The following is a 27,183-nucleotide window of genomic DNA, read 5'->3' as shown; positions in this document are numbered from 1 at the left end:
TACTTTCTATAAATATTTAGTTGTTAGATCTTGGGTAAGTCATGCCTCATTGTAACACTCGAACAGTTAGAAAACCTGATTCGACTCATTATTTTTAACTCAACATTTTCCTGACACATTCCATATTTTTTAGCATTGTCCATACTGTGTACATTTATATACTGCCAGGAAGTATATAAATCCACTTGTAAAGTGTACTGCAGAATAAAAAACACTTAGGCATTTATATGTTACAAACATTTAAACAATTCAATGTAGAGATTTATACATAGGCTTTATAAGTAGGAAGATAGAGACAATTGAATTAGTACATAAAGCTTTTATTTCAAGTTTCCCCCCTTCCAAGCAAGCTTCATTTACACATTCTAATATTGTACAAAATTTACATCCTCTGTGACTTAATTATTTATTTCCCACTAATAATTTGTGTCCTTCTGAAGTACAGAAAGCTTTATTTATTGTCCTCATAAATGCTTTTTATTTATTTTAGTCAGAAATAAAACATAAATGAAGAACACGTGTAAGGAAAGCAAAAATCTGAGTATAAACGGTGACATTCAGACGGGGTGGTGACAGGTGACTGCGAAAGGTTCGGAGCAGACCTAGTTCTCTTCAGGGCGTCAGCTGGGACTTTCCCACAGAACACTGTACCTTTTCTTGCTTTCTATATTTTCAGATGCTTTCAAGGAAAAGGACATGAAGGCTGATTGCACTGGGTATATATTTATATATATTTTACAACGGATCCTTTGGATCTGAACATACAAATAAATACAAAAACAACGAAGATTGCACTTGACTGTAGAGGCGCAGCAGATTCCGGTACACCTGTCCGCCTGGGCGTGTCCGAGGGGAGAGCTCAGCGCCAGGCCGTTTCCATCCGTGGCTTCCCAGGCTGCTGTCCTGAATGCCACATGTGCTAAAGGGGCTCGCAGACATCTCTGGGTGACTAAAAAAACACTTTAGGCTTTTATTGACACCTATCAGATGTTTTCCAGATCCGAAGAGATTGAACATCCAACTCCTGTTGCTGCCAGTTTTGTTGGTTTGGCCCCATGGAGACCATCCCCTGCCCTCCTGCCTTCCTCCCTGGGCTCCGGAAAACCCAGCAACTGCCCACCACGCTGAGCTCGGGCGCCTCTGCTGGTGACAAATGTGGAGGATGAGTTGGGGGAATGACCAGGGTGAGTCATGTGCTTTTCTAGAGCCAAATCTAGAGCCATTTGTAGAGCCACAGTGAGGACGAGGGGGACCTGTTTGTTAGGAGCCATCGTTTGCTCCTGTGGCTCTCGTAGGTCGTGTGTTAGGGACAGAGAGACATCTGGGACTGTCGTAACAGAAATTATTCTTTCTTTTTGCTCCTGAATTCCTGAAAGCTATCTCCCAGTTTTCCTGTGGGTTAAGTTTGGGTCAGATATGTTACCCAACAGAATACACAACATGGATGACTTGCCTGCCAATCCTACCGTTGGGAGCAAATATCGGGTGTTCACTACTGGCTTATATTCTGTAAAACAATAAATAAATAAATAAATAAAAAGAGCAAGACTCCATGGACCGAATAGTGACATAGTGTATTTTCTTTTAATCTTTCAGACAAAATTGAGGACACAGAAACGATGACTTTGGCTAGCATGGGGCCTCCAGGGCAGAGAGCAATTGCCACCAGAGCCAGCCTCCTACTCCTCTCTCATCCCCGAGGCTGGAAGGGGCAGACGGCATAGATCAGGTTCTACAGGAACAGAAGTGCTGCTCTTGAACCTGCCAGGGTTTTCTACAACCGTGTTGCCTAGGGAGTCTGTGACGGAGCCACAGGTTAGGAACACGGAATCAAGTGGCAACTCCTGGAATGCAGGGTGCGGATTTTAGTGGGTCCCATTCTGAGTCATTCATGAACACGATATCCCCAAAAACGTCAACAAAGACCACATGCAGGTAGACTACAACGCACAACACTGATCGCCCGTCTCTCGGGCGCTCGCCTGTGTGTTTCCTTCCTCCTTTGGGAAGTTCAGATCCACGGGGAGGTGTTTCCGTCAAGCTGGGACAAGTTCAAACCAGTCTGAAATGGAAGAGTCTGTCACCGCCGGGAGTGGGTGGTGATCTGAGTCACAGACACAGTATCTGCTCGGGAGCAGGTCTTTTTCCTTTTGCAACGGTTCGAATGCATCGTTCCTAGTTCTAGCCGCGATGTCACCTGTCGCCGTGTCCCGGAGCGGGGCGCTGTCACTCCGGGGCTTCCTGGCGTCATTTGTTGTAAGGGACGCAGGCGGGCAGGATGACCGGGGCGCAGGCTGGGCCTGCCAGGGGCTCTGCCACGTCTCCCTCCAGCTCCGTCCAGCTGCCTTTCTCGGGACAGTAGCAGATGGTGGACGACTTGTAGGCCCCCTGCAAGGCAGAACAGAGCACTTAGGGCGCCGGCTCGGAAGCCTGCCAGGGCAGCTCATCGATCACAGGTACCCCGCCAAGCAAAGGCCCGTTCTCCGCTCTTGTTTCAAAACCTCGGCATGAAAGCAGCGGGTCTGCCACTGTTTTAATCCAATGGGAAATTTGAGGTGGACCAATTTTTAAAATCGGTTTTTATGCGTGTGTAACTAATAAGAAAAGTTAAGTACCTAGAACATCCTGGATAATCAACAAATCCCTTAAAATAATTGACCACAAAAAAAAAAAAAAAAAGGAATTATCCTGCTGGGTTACATTTAAAAAATTTCACCTGAAATAGTCAAATGATTACAGTAAATTGGATTTTAGATCGTTGCTCACATTTCCATTTTTATGTCACTGCTGTCGAAGGGATTAGCGCCGGGATTCAGAACCGGGTTAAAATGAGCTGCAGGCGACAGCGTGCTGATCTCTTCGCACATCCACTGGTTCGCTTTCAAGAGGCCACGTGGGGAACAAACACTAAGCTTGTTCCCTTTGTCAACCTCCGGGGTTAGTGCCTGTGGAACATTTCCCTTCCCAGACCGAAGCAGCTTTCTTTGTGTCACAGGGAACAGACAGACAAAAGTCCCCACCAACCTCACCATCACCTTCTGAGAGGGAAGCCTGGTTCCAAATCCGGGGACTCCGGTGGCTAGCCACTGGCACTGGCAAACAGGCACATGCACTGCTATCTAGTTATGTGTGGCAATACACATGTGCCTCCGTGTAACTAATATCTTCTTAACGCTCCCCCCCACAACTTCACGTGACTCCCTTGTTAGAGGCAAAAAGAAGTAAACTCATATGGTTATAACCCCGAATTAATCTTACAAAACCAACACATAGAAACAGAAAAAGATGCAAAGTCATCTTTTAAAAAGTGATGGTAGATGCCTGATGTGATGTTGGTTGAATTACGGAGCCTCACTTGTTTTTGCCAAAAATAAATAACAGAAAAAAAATTTTTTTTTAAAGAAGAGCTGAATTTAACTAAGCCTTTATCTCTAACTTCCAGTCTACAGGGAATAGGGACACACGATGATTTTTAAATGACGTCGGCTAGCTGTAGAATGCGAGATGGTCTATGTAATAGACCCTGTTTTCCCAGCTGGCCAGAGGCATCGAACAAGAGTGGGAGAGAGGCAAGGCTGCACCTTGTAGATGTGTAAGAGCTAGCAACTACTACACGTGAGACACCTTTTAACACAGAATTTGAAAAATACATGTTTAAAAAATGAATAGGAGAATATTCATGAGAATATTATTTTGGATATAAAGCAATTATTGTTGATTTTGTTGGGTGTGATAGGGACTGTGTTTAGATAAATGAATACTTTTAAAAGGTTAAATACTGACACGTTTAGAATAAAATAATGTGATGTCTAGAATTTGCTACCAATTGCTTCAGTAAAACAATTTTGAAGGATAAATGAGGTAAGTGTGGCGAAATGTGGACGGATGTTGAAGTTGGATGGTGTGTTAATGAGGGCCCACTGGACTCTGAATGTTGGGTGCATTTGGAAATTGATTGACAAAGGGGGGAAAGTGAAGCACAATGGCAAATGACACATCCTCCACAGAACCTGTGGATATTAAACAATGGATTTCTGTTTTCATGCCTCACTGGGCAGAAACTTTTCAGACTCTCCTATCCCAACAATTTCAACAGAACATTGATGTAGCCACTTTAGTCTGACTTTTCCTTGGAAAGCCAGAATTGCAAAGCATGGGGAAGGAGAGAACCAGAGAGCTAACCCATTTATAACACAGCTGATCAAAGAGCAAGCCAGCTCTACTGCAACCACACTGACTCCATTACTAAAGTAATTGACTGTTGGCATCTAAGCACGATACTCTTTATTATTATTATTACTTCTTTCTTTCTTTCTTTCTTTCTTTCTTTCTTTCTTTCTTTCTTTTTTTTTTCTTTCTTTCTTTCTTTTAGCATGATGCTCTTAAAAGGTACATGCATGGGTGGTAACACATTTTGAGGGAAACAACCAAAGAACTTGTATGCATTTATGCATAACTGTATGTGTAACCCAAGGACACAGACAATAGGGTGGTGAAGGCATGGTGGGGGGCAGGGGCGGGCAAAAAGAGGTCAGTGCGGGGAGAAGGGGGGCATATGAATTCTTTCAGCAATAAAGATGGAAAGAAAAAAGCTGAAATGAAATTTACAAAGAAGTAAGCATAAACCAGGAGGAGGAGGAGCAGGAGGACGTACCATGCTCCAGCTGTAGCCTCCCACGAGGTAAATGCTGTCGTCAAGCACTGCGCAGCCAGGGCCGCTGCGGCCCTCCAAGATGGGAGTTTGGAGAATGTTCCACTGGTCACCTTTTGGGTCATAACATTCCACCAGCATGACATCGAGGTGGGAGAAGCCTGAGGGACACAGCAGAATGGAATCACAAAAGACAAACTCTCACAGTCCCACCCGAAGGCCAGGGCTTCTTTTCAGAAAAGGTCTAGAGGCAGAAGCAGATAATCGGTCTTGAAGGCATGCATGCTTACATTCACGGTGAAATTAGAAGTGTCAGAAAGACCTAAAACAAACAAACAGCACACAAACAACCAGACTCTGGGTGTTCCAGATTGACTGAAAGTGAGAATACCTGACTAGATATCCTTGGTTGATTATATGGGGGTAGATTTTATTCAAAATGGTTTATTGAAACTTTTTAAAAAGGCTTAAACTAATAATAAAGTAAGCATTTTATAGAGTGCTTTTATAAGCTAAACAACTAGCTTATTATAGCACTTTCTACAAATGAACTAATTTAATCCCATCAGTCATCCTATGAGATAGTGATACCATTATATTTATTTTATAGATGCGAAAACTGAGGGACAGAGAGAGTTAATGACTTGAGTAAGTCAGATGACCATAAGTAGATAGACTGAGATTTGAATCTAAGTGAACAGGCTTTACAGTTTTATAGTCTAAACTCCCTCACTTTTATAGACTAAACTATATTGCTTTTAAAAAATATATTTTTATTGATTTCAGAGAGTAAAGAGAGGGAGGGAGAAACATCAATGATGAAAGAGAACCATTTATCAGCCACCTCCTGCATGCCCCCTACTGGGAATCCAGCCTGCAACCCAGGAATATGCCCTGACTGAAACTGAACCATGACCTCCTGGTTCATAGGTTGATGCTCAACCACTGGGCCACGCAGGCTGGGCTATATGGCTTTTTTAAAAAAAATATATTTTATTGATTTTTCACAGAGAGGAAGAGAGAGGGAGAGAGTTAAAGACATCGATGAGAGCGAATCATCGATCAGCTGCCTCCTGCACCCCCCCCCCCACTGGGGTTGTGCCTGCAACCAAGGTACATGCCCTTGCCCGGAATTGAACCTGGGACCCTTCAGTCTGCAGGCCGACGCTCTATCCACTGAGCTAAACTGGTCCTGGCTATATTGCTTTTCTTAAATGAATCTTTAAACTTCTCAAAATGTTTAACTAATTAAAATTTGTTGTTCAGCATATTTTACCTTTTTGGCAGCCTCTCTATGTTTATAAACAGCCATGACAATGTGAACCGGTTCCATATCTACTAAGGAATCGTGGGAGGCTACAGCTGGAGCATGGAACGTCCTCATTGAGCTGCTCCTCCTCCTTTCGAGTAGGGGGCTAACTCCCACTGAAGGGCTTCTCCCGGCACTTCTGATAAAGTTTCTCAGTGGCTGGGACACCACTAGGTCACAGAGAACAACTTAGGTTACGGGACTCTATTGGATCTTTAATGTAGGCAGTCAAAAAATCCCTAGTGGGAGTATTGTGGTCATTGAGCAAACTAAATCTTAATGAATTTTTTTCCTAGTTAAATGTATGGTATGGATATTTGCTAGCTGACCATTCTAATGCACACAATATAAATAAATTGACATACTGGACTCTTCAAATTAATTGACAAGGTAGGCCAAAAAGTAGAATAGTTTTCATTCTTGAAAAGGCTGACAGAGTATTTCAAGCTACCAATTTTTTACATAAAAGAAATCACATAGATTTGGGAACAGAGTAATGTGCTTATTGCAACTCTGTGGCATATTTTCTTTCCTTTACCATTAAGATAATTGGTGACAGTTTTTGAAGCATACATACTGGGAATGAAGGTTTGGGCAAATTCCTGGTTCTAAGGCCCTAGAGGCATCGTATGAGAATGTGTGTGCCTTCTCTGTACCAACTAAATTTATAGACTCTACTCTTCACAACTACCAAAGAAAGGATCACTATCCCATTTACAGATGTGAGGGAGAGTGTCTTACACAACTTAAGTGCACAACTGGAATTCAAATCTAAGCTTAGATGCAATGTCCACACCCTTTCCTCTAAGCCACAGGCTTCCCTGAGCCAGCCTAATTTGATGTGTGTGTGCTATTTTTCATTTAAGTTGTCATTACTCAAATCTTTCCTTATAAGTATAAAACATACTTATATTAAGTATAAACATAAATATGAAAAGTTCCTAAAAGAAGAATTCTTGTGCAAAGAAATTAGTAGAAATCAAGTTTTAATGCAGGCAACTACTGAGTTAATATAAAACGCATGGATGTATGGGCCAGGAAGTGTGTGCTGACATGAAGGAGTGCCAGCAAAGGAGAAAAATGAAGGGGGAGCGTAGCAGCAGTAACTACAATCCTCCTCCATCGGGAGACCTCTAAGATGAGCAGCAGAGATCAGGAAATGACACTTCTGATTCAATATGAACTTGGATATATTCACATTAAAGTTATACTTGTCTGGTCTTTATTATCTTTAGGGGTAAATATGTATGTAGAAAAATAGAAAAAGTCTATGTCTAAGCCATTTTTTAAAAGCTGTCTATCTAATTGAAACATAAGTGCTCAGATGGGCCTTATCTACCAGACCCAGATGGCCTCGTTCTCATTTCGTTCAATTTCAAGGATCAGTTTCTTAATTTTCAGATGAGGAAACTGAGGCCCAAAGCAATAACAATCTTAATAGTATTCATCTCTCTGCTTTCCTATCAAGTTCAATGTCATAGAACTGCACATAAAGTTACATATGTGCGCATACACTACAAAATATGTAGTCGTGCACACATGAGGAGGAGGAGAGGAACCAAGACATGGCTCTAAAAATGCTGTGCTTTAAGCAGGTGCTTTTATTAAAAAAAAAAAAAAAAAAAAAAAAAAAAAAAAAAAAAAAAAGCAAATAGGAAAACTTTGAGAATCATAGATGGGCCTTAAAAGAGATAATTCTAAATTTAAATTTAGACATGAAATTCTAAGTGTTTTCCCTAAGAAAAATCACACACTAGCTTCTTTGCACAGCTATGACTAAAGTTTTTATGATTACTAGAGAAAACAATTTTGTGGACAAAATCCATTACTATAACTTAGTTGATAAGGAATAATTTATTTTTACTGAATTCATTGTTACTACACATTGTTTGTGCTTTTTCAGTTATTAATGCTTTCGTTTTTAAGTTTTCTGTAGACATTATTATTCATTTCCTTAATATGTGTGGTAAATTAAAAATAATCCTATCTTGTAGAGGAGCCAAAATAGATGCTTGCCCAGTGCTACTGGTAAATGAACTATGTTTATCTGATGAGACACCTTCCCCACCCCCCTTAGCGAGAAACGTGAAATGCAAGTGTTATTATGATTTCTTAAAAAAAGACCTTTCAAATGATTTCCTCCAATTGCATACAAGCGATCATTCATGACAGCCAACGTGTGGATGGCGCGTTTTGTGTTCATGTCTTGTTTGCGAGCCCAGACGTCCATCACAGGGTCATAGCAATATAGCCACGGGACGTATTCTCCATTGTGTACTCCCCCTGTGAATTAAACACATATACACCAGTCAGGAAAGTGCCTGGGAACTGAACTTGGCAGCAGGAAGTGGGGGGAGGACTTGCCTGAAATGTAGATTTTCCCATTGTGCACTGCTCCTGCGTGAGCTGCCAGAGGCTGTGGCAGAGAGGACACATAACGCCATTCGTTTGTTTCCAGGTTGTAGCACTCCACGCTGGACAAATAGCCGGTTTCATTCCTCCCACCAATAACGTATAAATGTTTGTCCAGCCGACACGCGTAGAAACTGGCTCTTCTACGATGGAAACAACAACCCACCGTAAATCACACAAGGAGCCCAGGGGTCGGGAAAAGGAGGTGCATTCAGCTTCAGAAAGGGTTGTAATCCTTTGGAAACCACACAGATAGCAACCTTCTCGATCCGAGACCTTCCACAGGGACCACATGCATGGCCCATTCCCATGAACATTTCTGATATGAAAGTAACAGCAGAGGGGCAATTCACTAACTCTTTGTTGGAGCCCTTTTTATCTTACTTCAGACACTGGGAAAAGTGTTCCCTAATGTTTGGGGTATTTGGTACCCTGGAAGGATATCACAGCTCAGTAAGACAAAGTGAAAAATGAGGTAGATAATATAACAATAATAAATTATCTTGACATTCACTTTCTTTATGGTCCTTCAAGGGTCATTGTTCCCAATTTATAAGAGAACTACATCATCAAAATTTTTCTTCAATTATCACTTTTTTCTCCCTCCCCCCACCACCCAGTACTATGGCAAATAGAGAAACTTTTGTGAACTGAATGTAGTGTTGAAAAGTTGCTGTTATATAACCCATTGCAGGAATTACATCTGTGTAATATTTGGTGTTGATTCTTACAAAGCTTTGGGATATGCTTTAGTCTCTTTTCTAGAGAGCCTCTATTAGTGTGTCTCATTATGTCACCAAAAGCATAAGATGCAAGCTGTGTCAAAAGGATCGGAGACAAAAGGACCCATGGGAGGCAGACCATAATCCAGGAATGAGGTGTTAAAGGTGTAAACCAGAATTTTAGTAGAAGACATGAACAAGGGTGAAAAAAAAGGTATTTTAAAGAAAGATGCAAGACTTGGTAACTAATAAGATATGAGAGCCGCCCACCTGGTGTGGCTCAGTGGTGGAGCATCGACCTATTGAACCAGGAGGTTACAGTTCGATTCCCAGATAGGGTACATACCAGGGTTGTGGGCTCCATTCCTCAGTAGAGGTGTGCAGGAGGCAGCCAGTCAATGATTCTCTCTTCATTGATGCTTCTACCTTTCTCTCCCTCTCCCTTCCTCTCTGAAATAAATACAAATATATTAAAAAAAAAAAAAAAAAAAGATATGAGGACTGAGGGGGAATAAAGATTAGGAAAATTAAATTGAAATCCTGGATCCTTTGCTTCTTTTTCTCACTGATGCTTCTAGAATTATCTATAATAATAAAAGCATAATATGTTAATTAGACCGGAAGTCTTTCTGGACGACCTTCCAAACGAAGCTGGGGTTGGGAGGGAAGCCCCGGTCCCAGGTGCCAGAGGGAAGCTGGTGCTGGCAGCCAGGGGAAGAAAGGCCTGCTCTTGCACAAATTTTGTGCATCAGGCCTCTAGTATCTTCAGAAGGATAACAGGTGGTCCCATATTGACAAAGTACAATTGTTAAATGCCGAGCCTCTTAGAGAGAGTATAATTTATGTGTGATGAATTATGATCTTCATAAAAAATTGATGCTAAGCCTCTTGGGCAATGTCAACAGGAAAATGAGAAGTCCCAGAAGTTTTTATCAGGTACACCTATAAGATTTGGAGATTTTCCAAGTTCTGTTTACAAAGAGCCCAAACCTCTTTGTAGCATCTTGATGAAATGTTTGGTCTCTGGAATAAGATTGCCTGGCTCTACGACTTACTGGGTGTGTGGCCTTTGATACTCTACTTAACCACTCTGAGACTTAGATCTGTAACATGGAGTTGGTGATGGTACCTTTCTTACGCTTTATTTGCAAATACACATGTAAAATGCTCGTTACAGTGCCCAGTGTGTGGTTCATGCTCAGGACCCATCAGTCAATATTACCTGAATATATTTCTCAAAATCAGCCATCAAGATGTGTGAAGGTTCCTCAAAAAATAAAAAATGGAACTGCCTTATGACCCAGTGATTCCACTTCTGGGTATATATCTGAAGAAACCCCAAACACTAATTTAAAAGCACCCTTATGTTTATTTGCAACATTATTTACAATAGGTAAGATTTGGAAGCAACCCAAGTGCCCATCAATACATGAGTGGATAAAAAAGCTGTGGTACATGTACCATGGAATATTATTTGGCCATAAAAAATAATAAAATCTTACCATTTGCAACAGCATGGATGGACCTAGAAGGTATTATGCTAAGGGAAATGAGTCAGACAGAGGAAGACAAATACCAAGTGAATTCAGTTATATGTGGAATCTAAAGAACAAAATAAACAAACAAAATAGAAAAGACTGACAGCTGTAAGAGGTGAGGGGTTGAAGGACTGGGTGAAAAAGGTGAAGGGATTAAGAAGTATTAATTGGTATTGTAGTTATAAAATAGTCACCAAGATGTAAAGCAGAAGGAATATGCACAACAATATTGTAATAACTATGTATGGTGGCAGGTGGTTACTTGAAATATTGGGGATGACATTTTGTAACGTATATGATTGCCTAAATGCTATTCTGTATACCTGAAACCAATGCAAAATAATGTTAAATGTAATTGAAAAATAAAATTTAAAAATATTTGCATATATATTTTTCTCACACAGGGGTGAGGCAAAAGTAGGTTTACAGTATCCACTTTTGTTGCTCATTGGTTAAATTATCATCCATCATTACCTAAAAGATAAATCATAAGTAAGGATATGAAATAATAATAAAACAAATACAAGTAAACAATACAATAATAAATAATAATATAAATCCTGTTTTGCTTTCTCACAACTGTAAACCTTCTTTTGCCCACCCCTACATTTTAAGTGACAACTAAATTCTTTATTTGTATAGATGACTTATTACCATATAGGTATGATAAATGCTATATATGGTGATGTATTCAGTTTTATTTTATTTCCAGCTTTATTGAAGTAAAATTGACAAATAAAATTATAACATATATAAAATGTAAAATGTGATGATTTAATACATGCATACATTGTAAAAGGGTATCTACTATGAAGTTAATTAACACAGCTATCACCTGACATGGTTACTCTCCATTTTTATTTTATGAGAACACTTAAGATCTACTCCCTTAGCAAATTTCAAGTGTATAACCCACTATTCACTATAGTCAGCAGACATCAGATCCTCAGAACTTATTCATCTCACCACTAAAATTGTGTACCCTTCAACCGACCACTCCCACTCAGCCCCCGGGCAATCACCATTCTAGTCTGTTTCCATTAAGCTCAACATTTTTAAGATTCCACATATAAGTGACATCATACAGTGTTTGTCTTTCTCCATCTGGCTTGTTTCACTCAGCATAATGACTTACCGTTTCAAATGGCAGGATGTCCTTCAATTCTATGTCTGAATAATATTCTATTTTATGCATACACCTTTGTTTTCTTTACCCACTTCTCTGTGGACAGACAAGGTTGTTCCCACATCTTAGCTATAGTGAATAATGCTACAATGAACATGAGAGTACAGAAATCTCTTCAAGATACTGACTTTGGTTCCTTCGGACATATGTACAGAAGTGGGATTGTGGGATCATATGGTTCGGCTATTCTTCACCGTCTCAAAGTAGTATTTTGGCTATATTTGTTTTTTCCCCCCTATATATATATTTTTTTTTAAATATATTTTATTGATTTTTTACAGAGAGGAAGGGAGAGATATAGAGAGCTAGAAACGTCGATGAGAGAGAAACATAGACAGCTGCCTCTTGCACACCCCTTACTAGGGATGTGCCCGCAACCCAGGTACATGCCCTTGGCCGGAATCAAACCCGGGACCTTTCAGTTCGTAGACCGACGCTCTACCACTGAGCCAAACCAGTTTCAGCTTTCCTATATTTTTCTTGATGCTTAAAAAAAAACCCACATACGTGCTGGGGAAAATTCAGGAGGAGGATGAACAACAATGATGGAAAAAGGATGTAGGGAGGAGAATGAAGAGCAGGAGGGACAGATTTCACAAAGTAAGGGTGGTTAACCCCGGCTGTGTTTTCTGAGGAGTCCAGAAAGCTCTTTTGAAATTGTTCTAAAATGTGTTTTGCGTATGTGCATTTTTGGGAAAGAATATGGAGAAAGGTTTTGGAGGAAGATTGAATTGTATTTTCAAAGGAACACAAACCTAAAAAAACTAGAGTTTTCTGGGATAGAGGAGTAAAAACTCATTGAAGTATAAAATTAGGTTTAAAAACAATTACAAAATTAAGTGCATCTAGGTGGGGAAGTGGTTGGTCAAAGGGTACCCAGTTTCAGTTGTAAGATGAATCTTTTCATGTCTCTGGCCAGATTTCTACTGCTCTCTTATGAAATAGGATAAGTCAAGATGATTTTACCTCCTCAGTTAAAACGATTCATTGAGAAAACTGACACATGTCTATAAAAATGTGGACATTGATATATCTTTGCACCATTGAAACAGGATAGAACAGGGTTCCTTTCCCAGATGAGCCTGTGACAGGTCTTGGAGCCTCTGAAATAATTAGTTTACTAATTTCACTACTCTGCCATTTAAAAGGAATTTGGACTCTGTGGGCAGTAAGGTGGTGAGTTCTTCTATGCACTATACTAGTATGTTGGTCTAAGAAAAAATGCCCATCAATCATGACAAGTAGGCAAACGCTCCATGCAAGCGCTGGTAGTGGAGCATACTCGGAAGATCCCTCTTTGGGAGCGTGATATCCTTTTTATCGTCTACATTTCAAAGTTCTCGCTTCCCTTTCCTTCTCCACGGAGGCCCTGAGCAGCCTGCCAGGACTGGCTCTTTCAGCCGAGGTGTTCCTGATTGGATGCTCCGTGTGTACTCCTGGCTTCATCCACACAGTGTCACTGTTAGGATCTAAATGGGAAACAACAGCCCATAGGTTTCCCTCCCTGGCGAAAAGTGCGTATTCCTGTTAGCATTTCCGGCAGCGAGGACGCAGAGTCTCTGACTCCATCCCTTGCGTGCCCAGAGTCAGCCTTCACAACACAGGTCACAGACACACTGGGTCAGGGCCTGCCAGCCACTGTGAGCTTTTGCTCCAGGTGCAAATCTGCCTCCTGGGTGTGCTCCCTGCCCTGCCTCTTCCTACCTGGCGTGGGTGATTTAGCTCTTTTTGGAAAAGTTAGATGATTAAAGATTCCTTAGTGGGATTACAGTGTATTTTGAATTGATCATCTCTCCCCGCTACAAGATCCTCCTTACTCCATCGCCACAGCTAATGCTCAAAGGATTGAGATAAGTTACAAAGGACAACGGTAACATTTACAAACATGCATCAAATCCCGAATATTGTACTAGTTTTCCTGTGTCCTTCTGACCCTTGAGGTGGTCAGTTTATATCTACAGCCTGAGACGGAATAATAATCACCACCTCATCTCAGCTTGCATTTTTGAATTTCATCATCAGCTTAAAGCAACAATAGATTTTCAAACAGAATATTGTCTCTTGTAAGGCTTCCAGAAACAGAGTTAAATTTGGGAAATTTCTGATGTATTTGCTGCTAAATTTCACTTGCTCTGTGAAACACATGCTTTGTTTCTGTTCTCCAAACTGGCTTTTTCTTTTTCTTCCCATCAGTCATGATAAGTATGCAAACCCTCTATTCAAGCTTTGGTGGTGGGACTCCCCTCTCTCTCCCCTCCCCCCACTAGCTAGGGAATAAGATCTCCATAAGAATAGTACCTAAAATGTCTATTTTTATAAAACAAACAAACAAAAAACAAAACAACAACAACAAAAAAAAACCTTAAAGCCGCCAAAATGTTTCAATTGAGTCAAGTTTTCATATTTTGCCCTCATCTTTTCTGAAGAACCAAATCCCAAATCCGAGACCAAAACAACCCTTCTGCACGACATTTAAATTTATACTTTTGTTTAATCATTTCCGTCAGGAAATTCACAGGCAGCAGCATGCAGTCCAGGAGCGGACCTGTGCTGGAGAAGCCCTGACTGAGGCTGTGTGCCCATTTCCCCGGGGACATGGGGTGGCATTCTGCATTGGGTCATACTCTTCTGGATGCGCTAATGAGGAAAGCTGGCCTAGGCGTCCAGTCCCGCCAGCCCTGTGATTCAGAGAACGGGTTACCCCGGAGTGTTTTCCAACTCGTTTCTATTCTCCTCAGCTCGTTTGGCAACTTAATTAGCAGTCTGGTGGCAGCTAACAGAGTGGGGTGGCCTGGGAAACTTCTGGTGGGTGGTTTGATTCATGATCTATATACAATGCGAATGAACTCACTCCAACATTCAAGGAAATTCTCTTCTGATGTGTAGCCTGTGTCTCATATGTTCTGGTTTTCTCCCTCTTTGTTTAATCACCAATTAGAACATGCGGATAAGTGGCCGTTCTTGCTATTCTGAGTGGCAGCGAAGACAGAAAGATCTCCCTGTCAGTTGTGGGCAGCTGCTCGGGTCAGCCAACCCATAGGAGACGCGGAGCTGGAAGACAGACGGGCATCCGTGGGCGCTGCCTGTGCCCCTCCGCTTGGCCAGGAGCTCTCTATTTGCTCTGTCGAGTTGATTGTTCTCAATGTAAAAAAAAACAAAAAACAAAAACAACAACCCTCTTACCAGGGCCCTGACATGATGTACCATAATGACTCGCGGAGAAACGTTAGACCGTCCATCCTGTCATCGGCGGCTGGCGGGGGCCGACGGACCGTGGAGGGCCCTTTTATCAGGTCAATGAGCTGCTCAGAACCGTCTTCGTCGGACCCCGCCAGGAGAGGCCAGAGTGCCTCCGAGGAAGTCATTATCGAGGATCAAGTAAACAATGCACATTTGAAAAAATTACTAATTAGGTTTTTGCAGCAACACTTCTCATCCCGAGGGGCTCCACGGCGAGATAATTGACCGCGACATGAGTGATGCCTCCCGAAGTCTCGGCGTGAAGGTTAACGATCGTGGCGCCCAGCCCCCAGCGAAGGGGACCAGGGTGGGGAGATGCTGACATCTCAAATACGGTCTTGATGCTCACTTTAAAAATATGGCTTCAGTGAGACTTTTTTTGAATGGTGTGGATGAAAGGGTGTGGATGAAGTGATGGGGCCATGATAACAGCAACCAGGAGAGAAGCCCCACGTGTGAGACACAAGAAGAAAGACCCCCCGGAGGCTTTTACTAGCATGTGCCCCGGCATAGGGACGGGAAGGCTGAGTGGCATGGCAGTGCATCAGCTGGCTTAGAGTCATCTGTGGACGTACCTTTTGATTAGACGTTCCTAAACGTGTCTGAGATCCTTTCCACATAATGTGCCTCGTTATTTTCAGTGTGTAGCTCTTAGTCTCTTATAAGAAAGTCTTAACATGTGTACGTGGGATAGAAAGTAAGTTTCTTTATAGTCTTTCTGTAGTAATGTCCATTTTTTAATGAATGGCATAATCTGAAAGTTCCTTTATTTAAAAAAAAAAAAAATCCTCACCCAAGAATATTTGTTCATTGATTTTTAGAAAGTGGAAAAGAGAGAGGGAAAGACAGAGAGAAATATTGATGTGAGAGAAACAAACACATCGATTGGTTGCCTCCTGCAAGAGCCCTGACCAGGGCCCAGGCTAGGGAGGAGCCTGCAACCGAGGTTCATGCCTTAGACTGGAATTGAACTTGGGACCCTTTGGTCCACAGGCCTATGCTCTATGCATTGAGCCAAACCAGCTAGGCCTGAAAATTTCTTTTTAACTTGGAATATATGATGAAGGATCTAATGTGATCTCAGTGCAATCTGATTGAATGCTTTAAAAATAAAAAAAAGGAACCGTTTGAAGGGTCATGAAAGAAATAAGAAATTATTCCTTAAATAATTCAATCGAGAAAATAGGTTGTTGATTCTTGTTACAATTAGACTGAGGAATTTGCTCAAGAGGATGTGGAGATGTTATTTGAAAAGAACCAAGTGCGGAAAATTTAGCTTGCGAACTTGCATAGGCGCACTGAGTCACGGCCTCATGCCTAAGGGACAGCCAGGAGAGCCCAGGAGGTGGAAGTGGAGTTGTCATTCATGTCCTCTGGCACAAGAACTGAGCGAGATAAACACGGTATATAAAAAATGAGAGGACCCCTCACAAAACTGTTTAGTTCAAAGCTAACAAGTGACAGGCTCTTGAATGTATGATGGAAAGACAGTTGAGGAGGCAAATGGGAAGGACTTGAATCAGTGTGACTTGAAAAGTTTAATATTGAAATCTGAGCATCAAAACGCACATCACTGTAAACACGATGTTTTATATTTCCATTAGGATTTAAATATATCACAGCCACGGAAAAAACCAGTTTGGCTCAGTGGACAGAGCATCCGTCTGCGGACTGCAAGGGCCCAAGTTCGATTCCGGTCAAGGGCATGTACATTGGTTGTGGGCACATCCCCGGTGGGGGGTGTGCAGAAGGCAGCTGATCAATATTTCTCTCTCATCGATGTTTCTAGCTCTCTGTCCCTCTCCCTTCCTCTCTGTGGAAAATCAATAAAATATATTTAAAATAAATAAATATATCACAGCCCAGGAGAGTGGGGCAGCCAGTGAGAGTGGAGCTCTGCTTGCCCCAAAGCCAATGCAATGTGGGAAAGGAAGGACAGCCAGAAAACTGTTTTTCTTCCTACGCGAGGATAAATCATTGACTTGATTATTTTTCTCCATTGAGTTGCCAAGGCAGCTCATCCACATTGGCCGGCCCAAGGTTTGTATGTTGCCTCAAATACCTTTCCCTGTTCCCCTGAGCATGCCTCATCCGGGCAGGCCTTCCACACCCAGACCTCCTGTGCAGCCACCACGGCGTTTCCAACACGAGAAACAAACACTTACCTCTCCTGCATGGGTGGGAGCTGTATCCAGCTATTAAAGCGGGGGTCGTATCGACTGACAAAATTGGTACTGTGTTTTCCTGCAAAATACACACAAAACCTGGATTCATTCCACTGTGGTTTTCCACATTTAACAGTATTTTATAAGACAGCTCTGCTCTCAGGCTTACCAAACAGATGCACGAAGCAGAGGGACTCCCTAACAGGGTTTGGGAAGTGGAGTCAGTAGAAGAAAAAACGAGCCACCTCCATTGGTTTTCCCTTTCCCTCCCTTTTTGCTCCCCTTTTAATGAGTTCTGATAAAAATAAATGAACCCTAATAATGAGAGCAAATATGTTTGTCAAACCAGTTTCATCCCAAAGTTAGGGTAAAACACTCTAGGCTTTGGTGTTTTTATGCTTTAAAAACAGGGAGTTATCGCCTATAAAGCATCAGTTCCAAGACTGCCCTGTGTGGTATCTCCAGCTAGAGCTTTTTTTTTTTTTTTTTTTTTTTTTTTTTGCTTTTTTTCTTCTTCAAATGACCCCAGAATTCCAGGAGTGGGAGAACCTCTCTCCCTGTGGAAATAGTAGCGATCGCCACAATACGAGGTTTAAAGAAGTCAGTTTTAATCTATACGTTGTGTGTGTGTGTGTGTGTGTGTGTGTGTGTTTGAGGGAAGCACAGTTGCTGTGCCCTCTCGCAGGTACACGGGCTGAATGGGGAACATGAACCTTTGGAGCTGGTTAACCAGCTTATCCCCTCTGCTGAACCCAATAAGCACAGCAATGCCTCTGAGGTATTAACATTATTCTTACTTTACACACAGATTGTCACCAGGAAATGGAAGCAAAGGAGTGTATTCCATTTTCTGTGGAGCACCTGAAATGACAATCATCTGAGATGCATGTGCATGTATGTGTGCCTGTGTGCATGCGTGCATGTACATGCATGTTTCCACATAGGCATGTATACAAAACCCAATTACTAACTGCAGTTATCTATTGAGTACTTATTATGTGTCTTTTGTGTTCTAGATTCTGAGGATATAATGGGGGGAGGGAAGGCCAAGTTCCTATTTTGATAAATGAATAAACTAATATAGACTATATCATCAAGTAGATGAAGGCGGGGATTGGTAGAGGGGAGGCCAGCTTAGGTAGAACGTCACAGATGCCTTTTGCAAGCCATGCAAATATGTGCAGCGTGAGCCTCTCAGGCCGTGGGGTATGGAGCAGAAACTCCTGAGCTGCTCATGAATTCAAACCCAGCAGGAACGCTGGAACGACAGGGACAGAAGTCGGAGGGGTGTCAAGGCCCAGAGCAGTGTGCTTTGTGGACTAGTGTAGGAGTCCATAAAAAATGAAGACAGGCCTGTGGGGGTATTGAGTAAGCAAGGAATAGGGCCTAATGTGTCTCTTACAAAGACTTCTCTGGCTGCTGTGTGAAGAACAGACTGTAGAGGCGCCGCTCTTGAAGCAGCAGAGCTATCAATAGGCCACTGAAGGAAGGTTCAGGCAGTGAGACGTGGTCAGGTTTGGGATCTATTGCATGGAAACGGCCAATAAAATTTTCTGATTGTTAGTTTGAGATAAAGAGGAGATAATGAAGGACGGTTTCCAGGTTTTTTTAGCCTGAGTAGCTGGACAGAAGGCCATGCGATTTGCTGAGGTGGGGAAAACCAGCAGGGGTAGTTTGGGGGTTGAGGAGAGAAGTCAAGGGTTCTGCTGCTTTGGACTTGACCTTGAGATCTCAAAGTGGAAGCACCTGGCAGACCACTGGCTAAATGAGGCGGTAGGTGCAAATCATGGCATTATTATTCCAGAAATATTATGTAAAGTCATCGAACAGAAGGAAACCCCTTTAGGCAGAGGGTATGACCATGGAAGGTAATACAAATCCTGGGAATTAGCCCTGGGTCAGAAGAAGGAAAACCAGACAAGGAAAGACATTGTCAGAGATAGGAGGAAAAGTGTAGCATTTTGGAAGCCGTGTCAAGCAGTGTTTCAGAATGAGGAGTGAGCATCGGAGAACTAACCATTCGATTTGACCACAGGGAGGATGGTGGTGGCCTGGAGAGTACGGCTTCCGTGGACGGGTGGGGATGGAAGCCTGAGTGGGGACCACTCCAGGAGACTAACATATGAGAAATCGGGGAAAAGAGGGTAGGAGAATGCTTTTTAGAACTGCTGCCATAAAAAGAAGATGATTAGAGCTGGAGGACATACCTCCTCAAGAAGCTTCTATTTGGTTTGGAAATATATTGCAAAAGTGATTGAGCAAGCAAGAGGGAGTGAAGAACAGGCCTTCGATAGGGGCAGAGACAGTCATAGGAGAAAAGACAGGATACATGGGTAGCCACAGATACATGTGCATAGACTTGGTAGGAGCAAGATACAGATGTTTATCCTCGATTGCTTCTGTTGCGATTGGACTAAGAAGAGAGGCTGCACACTGAGTGAGGAGGGAGGCTGTGGAGAAAGGCAGTTGAGAGAGAAGGTGTGGAGCAGTTAAGCCTGAGGGTGGGAGAAAGTGCTGATCAGGACAATTGAAACGGGAGCTGCAGCCGGGCCTTGGGTCAGGAAGTAGCTTTGACCTGGCTTTTAAAAAGAAGGTTCTGCAGACACTGCTCAGATCAGCCTGATGCTAGTGACAGCACGTTCCCTTATAGACGCTCCGGTCAGCAGAAATCACTGGCGAGGAAGGACGGGTTAGGCAGCAATTGGGGCGCTTGCTGGGGGTATGAGGGTGGGGGGGAAGCGGGAGGCTTTGTACCATCAAAGCCGTCATTTCAAAGGAAACTTGGAGGAGAGAGATGACCTATCATTTTCGCTCCTGTTCTCTCAAGGCCCAGGACTGTCCCCTTTCCAGCAAGGAGAGCCGGGAACCAGCAGGCGGCAGGTCTCGGGAAGAATGTGCCCTGGCTTCGGAGAAACGCTCCCGGAGGTGGCTGGGTGGCACTCCTTTAAGACATTCCAGCGTGAACAGATGTGCCCATTCTCCATAATCCGCCTGGTGCAGATGCTGAGAGAGCATCCGAGCTAAAATAGACGCACGCTGCCCGAGTCATCTCATCGGGATGTTCGGCGTTTTAAAGTGAAAACGTGTACCTGCCAGCTGTTCTGTGGTTTCTCGGCCATAAGCATCCCTGTTACACGGAAGGTCCAGCCACAGCTCCCCCTCCACGTGCAAGCTCCCCCCTCCCCCCCCGACCTGGTGCGTGTTCTGCCAGGCCCAGGTCCCCCTCGTGTTCGGCCCCGGGAGATGTGTCAAAAGGCTTCGTTTCTCCGCGGGGAATGTCTGAAGCGCCCATACCCACACCCACAGGCGGGGTGGCGGGGAGCTGTGGAAGGAGCCAGCGAAAGGTGAGCCACCTCCAATGGGTTCCCAGGAATAGAAGCTGCAAAGCAGCTCAGCGAACGCGTTGTGAGTGCGACGGCAGATCACGCTGTGGGTGGGAGGCCGTGGTGGAGATGGGGGCGGGGGGGAATTCTCAGCGCTGTTGCTGGCCCCTGTTCTGGGGAGGCCAGGGGCCTGGCACCCATCCCTCGAGGGCCGGTGAGGAGAGGGGCCCAGTGCCAGCTCAGAGCTGAGCCCCAGGCAGCCTGTGATGAGCGCCCTGTGGCCATCCTCTGCCACCTCAGGCCTGACCTTCCTTCCCTGCACAGCCACCTCACTGACTCCTCCCCGGTCACTGGCATAGACACACATTTCCCACGGTCAAGATGCTGTAGCCACCAGGGCCTTTCCTGGCACACAGACTCATGGGCCAGCTGCTACTGCGTTGTTCAGTAGTTACCATCATAAAAAATAAAAAAATAAAAATAGTTACCATCAGGCCCCGCTGGAGTGGCTCAGTGGTTGAACGTTGACCTAGGAGGTCACGGTTCGATTCTCGGTCATGGCACATGCTGGGGAGTCAGGCTCCATCCCCAGTGGGAATGCAGGAGGCAGCCAACCAATGATCCTCTCTCATCATTGATGTTCCTCTCTCTCTCCCTCTCTGAAATAAACAAAAATATATCTAAAAAATAGAAAACACATTTAGTTACCATTAGGGTTCCACTGGTCCTCTCCGCCCAGCACGAACAGGAAGTTCTCCACCTCCACGACGCAGTGGTGGGCGCTGTTGTAGGGCATGACTGGAACGAAGAAGAAAACACAGATGCATGACCTTCGCCATCTTGGCTCCAGCCCGTGGCTCACTAGGCATTTGCTTCCACCAAAGGGTAGAGAACGTGAGACGAAGTCCCTGGGAAGGAGCGAGCCAGCAGCAGAGCAGGGAGCCCGCCCACCTCAGGGGCTCAGGGGGCCGTGCCCAGCCGGCAGGCCCGGCCCCTCTGGATGAATTTTACATCAAGTTCGCCCATGAATTAGTCAAGAACAGCCTGTCACTGCTGCTTGCAGGCCTTCAGCCTGCCCGCCCTGGCCTGCGGGTGGGGCTTTCGCTCTGAAGCAGGGACTGGGGCTCCCAATGGTCAGGGCGGGCTCCCTCCTGGAGGAGCTAACTCTGCACACAAGGGGGGTGGGAGGGGCGGGCATTCAGAGGCCCCGCCCCCCTCAGTTTGCTGGCGATCCCTCCGTGAACACACTGGGGGTGCTGGGTGGCTGTCTGTCCCCCAGCACCCAGCGGGCCGGCTTTCCATACAGTGTTCAGCTTTTAAATTAAGGTCCTGCTGATTTAATGCCTCCTCCAAAGGCACACGCTCAATTTCCTGTACAATGTCATTAGCAGCACCATCACACACTGCCTAGCTCTCCGCTTAGGAACTCTTCTGGAACAAAGATAAAACCCACCGGAACATCACGGATATCCATCCCGCTGCCCTGCCCCAGTGCGCGGGCTGCGGGGGGAGAGGGGGCGGCAGCCAGGAGCCCGTGAAAGCCAGGCTTCTCGGGGTTGGTTCTCATTTACATTTTCATTTGGGAGACACAGGCAACCAGAACAGGACGCCCGTGTCCCCCTCCCCGTCACCCCTTTCCCCCCCGACGTGCAGTGCGGTGTTGACCTCTGCCGTGTCATCTCCCATGGTAAATGTGACCGGCCGAGCATCAGTTATCACACGCGCGGTGGCTCGGCCCGGGCGACACCCGGAGTAGAATGATGTCCTTGTTCGGCTCATCATATGGGCACCTTAAATCTAGGTGCGGGGAGAGGGAGGCGATGTGCACGCTCGGGCAGGGAACGTATTGCCTGACACGGATCAGCAGAGCACTTAAGGAACCAGTGCGCTGGGAAATCAATATGCGCCAAGGCCAGCTCTGCCTCTGGCGCTCCCTCCAACGGGGGTGGGGGGGGGGGGGGGGGAGGGAAAGAGAGGGCCCCTGTCTGACACCCGATGCATTTTGGAGGACATCCCTCTCTCATCTTATTTTGTTTTTATTGTTGTTGTTGTTATTATTATTATTTTCAGAATGTGCTTAGGCAGGCTAAGGTATGCAACTAAAAGGAATTCCTAGGCAAAGCTTTGAAACCTCTAATGCAGTTTCTGAAAGAGCAAACCATTTTGTTGGAGCATTTTACTCCAGGATTCTAGGAGTTCTGATGATTTGATCACGTTTTTATTTTTGCTGTGACCATTCATTGTCCTTTGAGCCGACAGCCAAGAGGGAGAAGGCACTGCTATGTAAAGCCCTGATTTCGGGGATAATGGAGGAGGAACTGGGGGTGCCCTTGGTCTGGGAGGTCCATTAATTAGGTCGATGGACACAGAGGGTCATCTTGGGAATGTCCCTCCCTCCCCCTTCTCCCCCTCCTCCTCAACCCTCAGTTATCTCTTTGGGAAAAGCTTTCAACCAGATAGATAGATTCTGCAGCTTTGCTTCTTAGAATCCATTTGGAGCAGAGTGGATGTTGGGTTCATTGAGCAACTAAGATTGGATAGGTTTTGAACATCCTTGCTTTTTTCTTTTTCAAATGAACTCGTCATTGTCTGGATTATGAGGATGGTTCCAAAACACCAACAACCAACGACGCTACCCATATATACATTATGTGTCTCATGAACGGCCTGATGTGACTCCGTCCATCATCCTGTCAGCTGGTCAGCGCCAACTCTTAGCCTCGATGGCCATCGGCTCACGGAAGAAATGGGCGGAAAAACAGAGGCCACCGGCTACAGCCAACTCGCCGATGGCAGACCCTCTTCCAACGTTTACTTATAATTTTTGGCCCGTTCAAGGCCCGCATCTTATGAGCAATACAAATGGTATTCTCTTCTTTGTAACCGGAAGGCCAGCTTTATATTACAGCACTGTCCCTGAAAATACAGCCATGCTTGTATTTTGTTCTTGCCATTCACTTGCTCTCACTTGGGCAGCAGAAATGAAGTGAAGGAAGTAATAGATGACTTATTCTGAAGCCCCCTTTTCATGTGATTACTCCTCCTGTTATGCTTCATGCAAACAAACGAAACGATTGCACTAGGCTAACCACTGACACCTTTGAAATGAGGGAGGAGGTGACTGAAGTAAAGGCTACTTGAAGATATTCCTCTTTATCGACACTTTTTTAAACCTCCTATGCTATCTTTGTTGGCAGAATATTTCTATATTCTCATTCCTGAATTATTGTCTCTTTTGAATTACCACCATGAATGGAGAGGCTATAAACACACCCAAGAGCTCTTTGGAATTCTTCTGGATGTAACAGGCTCCGAGTTTATTAGGAGAGAATCTAAATTAAATCAAGGTTGGCGTTTTGCAAAAGACCTGCTTTCTCTGGTTTCTGATCGAACCTGAAGGGAAGTGAAATCAACAGGGGCAGCGAGCAAGGGCAAACACCTGTTCCAAGAGGCAGGAGGCCCTGCCCTTACGGATCACCTTTCACATAGCGAAGCAGACCGGCCGGACCCTCCCCGGGCTTCCCGGGAGGTGGGCCCTCGCCGCGCCCTCACGCGCAGGTGCGGGGGGAGAAGTCCGTGCTCCGCGCTCGCGGGCGGCCCCGTGCGCGTTTTTAGCGTGTCAGTCAGTGAGTCGGAGGGAAAGGGTAAAGAGAAGCTAATCAGGATGAAATGAGATTAAAGGCTGTCTAATTTTACAGCAACTGTGATCCATCAGCCGCTGTGAAAGTGACAGTGGAAATGAGTGATGGAGACAGACAGGTGGGGCTGCACATTCCCCTGATTTATCCTCAAATGCACTGGGCCTTATTTTATTGAGTGAACATGACCGCATCCATCACGACTGTCATCGGAGCCCACTTCCCTCCGCTTAGAAAGGTCACTTTACTCGCAGGGAGCAGGAGAGAGGCGCCTTCAGACCAGACTCAGCGTCTCCTCACACGTGGCTGCGGGGCCCTGGGTGAGGATTCTCAACTTTTATTAAACCAGCGACAAGCGCTGGAAGGAAAGGGGGAGGCGGGGAGGCCAGAACACGGGAAAAGAAGAGAGCTTTGGTCACCTGTGGGAATGCACTCATGTAGTCTCGAAATTGGAAGCCATGTGTATCATTTTTGCCCTTCTCACTCGGAGGGAAATGCCATCTTTGCCTGGGAAGGGAAATAAAAGGTTTGCATGGGGTGTTTTTCATGAAGAAAGCAAGAACAGGTGGTACCCTACGGCAAACGAGGGAAGGCTGTGGAGTCCCAGCACTGACTCTGCGGAGGGGCCAGCCATCCCACGCTCAGTAGATGTCAGCAATGGCTACAGGTTGAATCTCAGCAACCAGTCACGTATGTGCCTGCTAATTGTTTCCCCATCATTTTGAGGCCATGGAGCTATCAGTTATCCAGGCTTTCCCTCCTCTCTGTACCAGTGCGGTAAAATAGCCTGGAGTGTTATGCATAAAGTTAGTCTTTGTGAAGAGCATTTTGTGTTACTTTTCACAACAGTAACCACCATTGACCAAATGTCTACCATGTTCCAGGAACTATGCTGGTGCTATATCTATATTTTCACACACACACACACGCACACACACACACACACACACACTCACACACACACACTCACACACACACACTTATATTTACATGTAGGTACCTATATTATATTGCTGAAAATATAATAACATGTTTTATTCTTGCCACTCATTTGCTCCCATTCAGGCAAGCAGAAATGAAGGAAATATATGTGATATTATAATGTATGGTAAGATATAATACAGGATAAAATACACCTCTATCTGATCTATCTGTATTTACCTATGTTTTTCATTTAATACAGCTAACTACAAGGGAGGCATCATGCACTCGTTTTATTTCTTTAAGAAATACTGAGGTTTTAAGAGGTCACGTCACTTGTGGAAGGTCAGACTCAGCTAATGAGTGGCAGGAAGGACCCAAACACAGGGCTCTCTGGACCCCCACCCGTGCTCCTACCCATGTCACTCTACCGACTCCCAGTAGGTGTGTGCACCCAACCAGCGAGTCATGACCAGCACCTGTGTCTTCAGTGATGGTATTCCTGAAATTCCCTATCATTTTTGTGTGTTAAATCTTATTTTAAATGTCTATTATTTTCATATTTAAAGGAATCCTAATTAAAGCAAGTGGGCACTCCTTTAAAGTGTTTTTCTTGTTGTTGTTGTTCTTCTGGAAATCCAATATTCAAATAGTGGGTTTTCTTAAAGTGGGATACATTTGTTTGAAGAAGCAAGGAAAACAGGGAGCAATCATGCCAGGGAAGGGGGGGAGGGTCCACTGGCAGCGTTGTAAGCAATGAGCACCTGTTTCAACCTCTGAGCGGGTTCACCGAGACTCAGGCACAGAGACGCTTTGCCTGGCATGTGCACTGGGCAGGGGCTTGTGTGTTCGAAGGCCTTATCCCGACACTTCCCCTCCCTCCCCTGGTCATCGCTGCGGAAAGCCTTCCTCCCCTGAGACAGTCACGGAAACCCTCCACAACCACAGAATGTCCACGGACACCCAACCCACAGGTCATCTGGCCATGCCAACGTCATAAAATCACTAAATAACGGATGACCGGGTATTTATCACGTTGATGTCACATTTATAAGGGCCTTGATTTGCTCTTGGCCTTAAACGCATAAACTTGTAAAACTGTCAAATGTGACATACGTCTACCTTGTTTTGAAAAGATAACTAGTGTTCATGGTAAAAAACACTATCTTATAAGAAATAAGGTATGGAGGGCCATTAAGTCTTCCTCCCTATTCCTGAGCCTCAGCCTTTCGGCTCTCTGCCCCAGAGGCCATCACTGGCACCATGTTCTTGGTTTACCTTCCAGAGAGATTATGCGGAGGAGTCATTTCCTTTCACACAAGTGGCAGTAGTGTTCAATGGGCACAATGCTTAGGGCTTCGCTTTGTTGCATTCAAGAATCCATTCATTTATTTACTCCCCACCAACCAGCTGTTGTTTTCAGCGGCTACCCTACGCCAGGCGACATTCTACCTGCTGGGGAGGTTGTGAGGAAGAGGAACAGGAATGTTCCGGTCAGGAGAAGCACCTAGGCAACATGTACACAGCTAGACAGGCACTGTTTTTAAGGACAAAGAGCATGAAGAGAAGTAAAGCAGGGTCAGAGGACAGGGAAGGACAGGGGGCAGGACTTCGAGAGCGGTCAGGGAAAGCCTTTCTGTGTGGGTGGCTTTTGAGTAGAAGATTGAGGGAACCGCGCAGGGAAGGACGGAGATGCAGGAACAGTAAGTGCAAAGGCCCAGAGGCCCTGGTGCGGGGAGAATCAAGAGCAGCAGGAAGACCAGGAGCAGTGGGGTCTGAGATGAGGTCGAGGGGAAACCCAGGGCACTACAAGGTGCATGGTGCAGTCCTGGCCACAGCACAACCTTGGATTATGTTCTTGCAACAGCCGCACAGAGTTCCATGGGAGGGGTATGCTGCAGTGTGTTCCATGCCTTCTGACGGCCATGTATCAACTCCTTCAACACACCTTACAAACATTCACTAGGCGTTTGCTGAGAATATACCGGAAGTCCGCTGATGGTGTCCCTATTCTCGCAGTGCGTACATTACAGGGACAGAACATAAACAAATAGACTCGGGACACATGGGAACACAGC

The 27,183-nt window shown here is 44.7% G+C and overlaps 1 protein-coding gene across 1 annotated transcript in view; it reads right to left on the bottom strand.

The window, feature by feature from the left end:
* Positions 1-304: 304 nt before the first annotated feature.
* The window catches only part of KLHL14 (kelch like family member 14), an 87,467-nt gene continuing 60,588 nt past the window's right edge, over positions 305-27,183 (bottom strand). The window contains exons 4-9 of the mRNA XM_036419316.2: positions 21,255-21,344; positions 17,224-17,302; positions 8,325-8,515; positions 8,085-8,243; positions 4,655-4,812; positions 305-2,388 (exon numbers count right to left, since the gene is read on the bottom strand). Coding sequence (XP_036275209.1) covers positions 2,248-2,388; positions 4,655-4,812; positions 8,085-8,243; positions 8,325-8,515; positions 17,224-17,302; positions 21,255-21,344 — 818 coding nt within the window. The 3' untranslated portion in view covers positions 305-2,247. The remainder of the gene's footprint in view (positions 2,389-4,654; positions 4,813-8,084; positions 8,244-8,324; positions 8,516-17,223; positions 17,303-21,254; positions 21,345-27,183) is intronic.

The sequence above is a fragment of the Pipistrellus kuhlii genome, unplaced genomic scaffold, assembly GCF_014108245.1.
Source record: "Pipistrellus kuhlii isolate mPipKuh1 unplaced genomic scaffold, mPipKuh1.p scaffold_m20_p_6, whole genome shotgun sequence".
NCBI classification, from domain to species: Eukaryota; Metazoa; Chordata; class Mammalia; order Chiroptera; family Vespertilionidae; genus Pipistrellus; species Pipistrellus kuhlii.
This window is presented reverse-complemented; position numbering and strand designations above follow the sequence as displayed.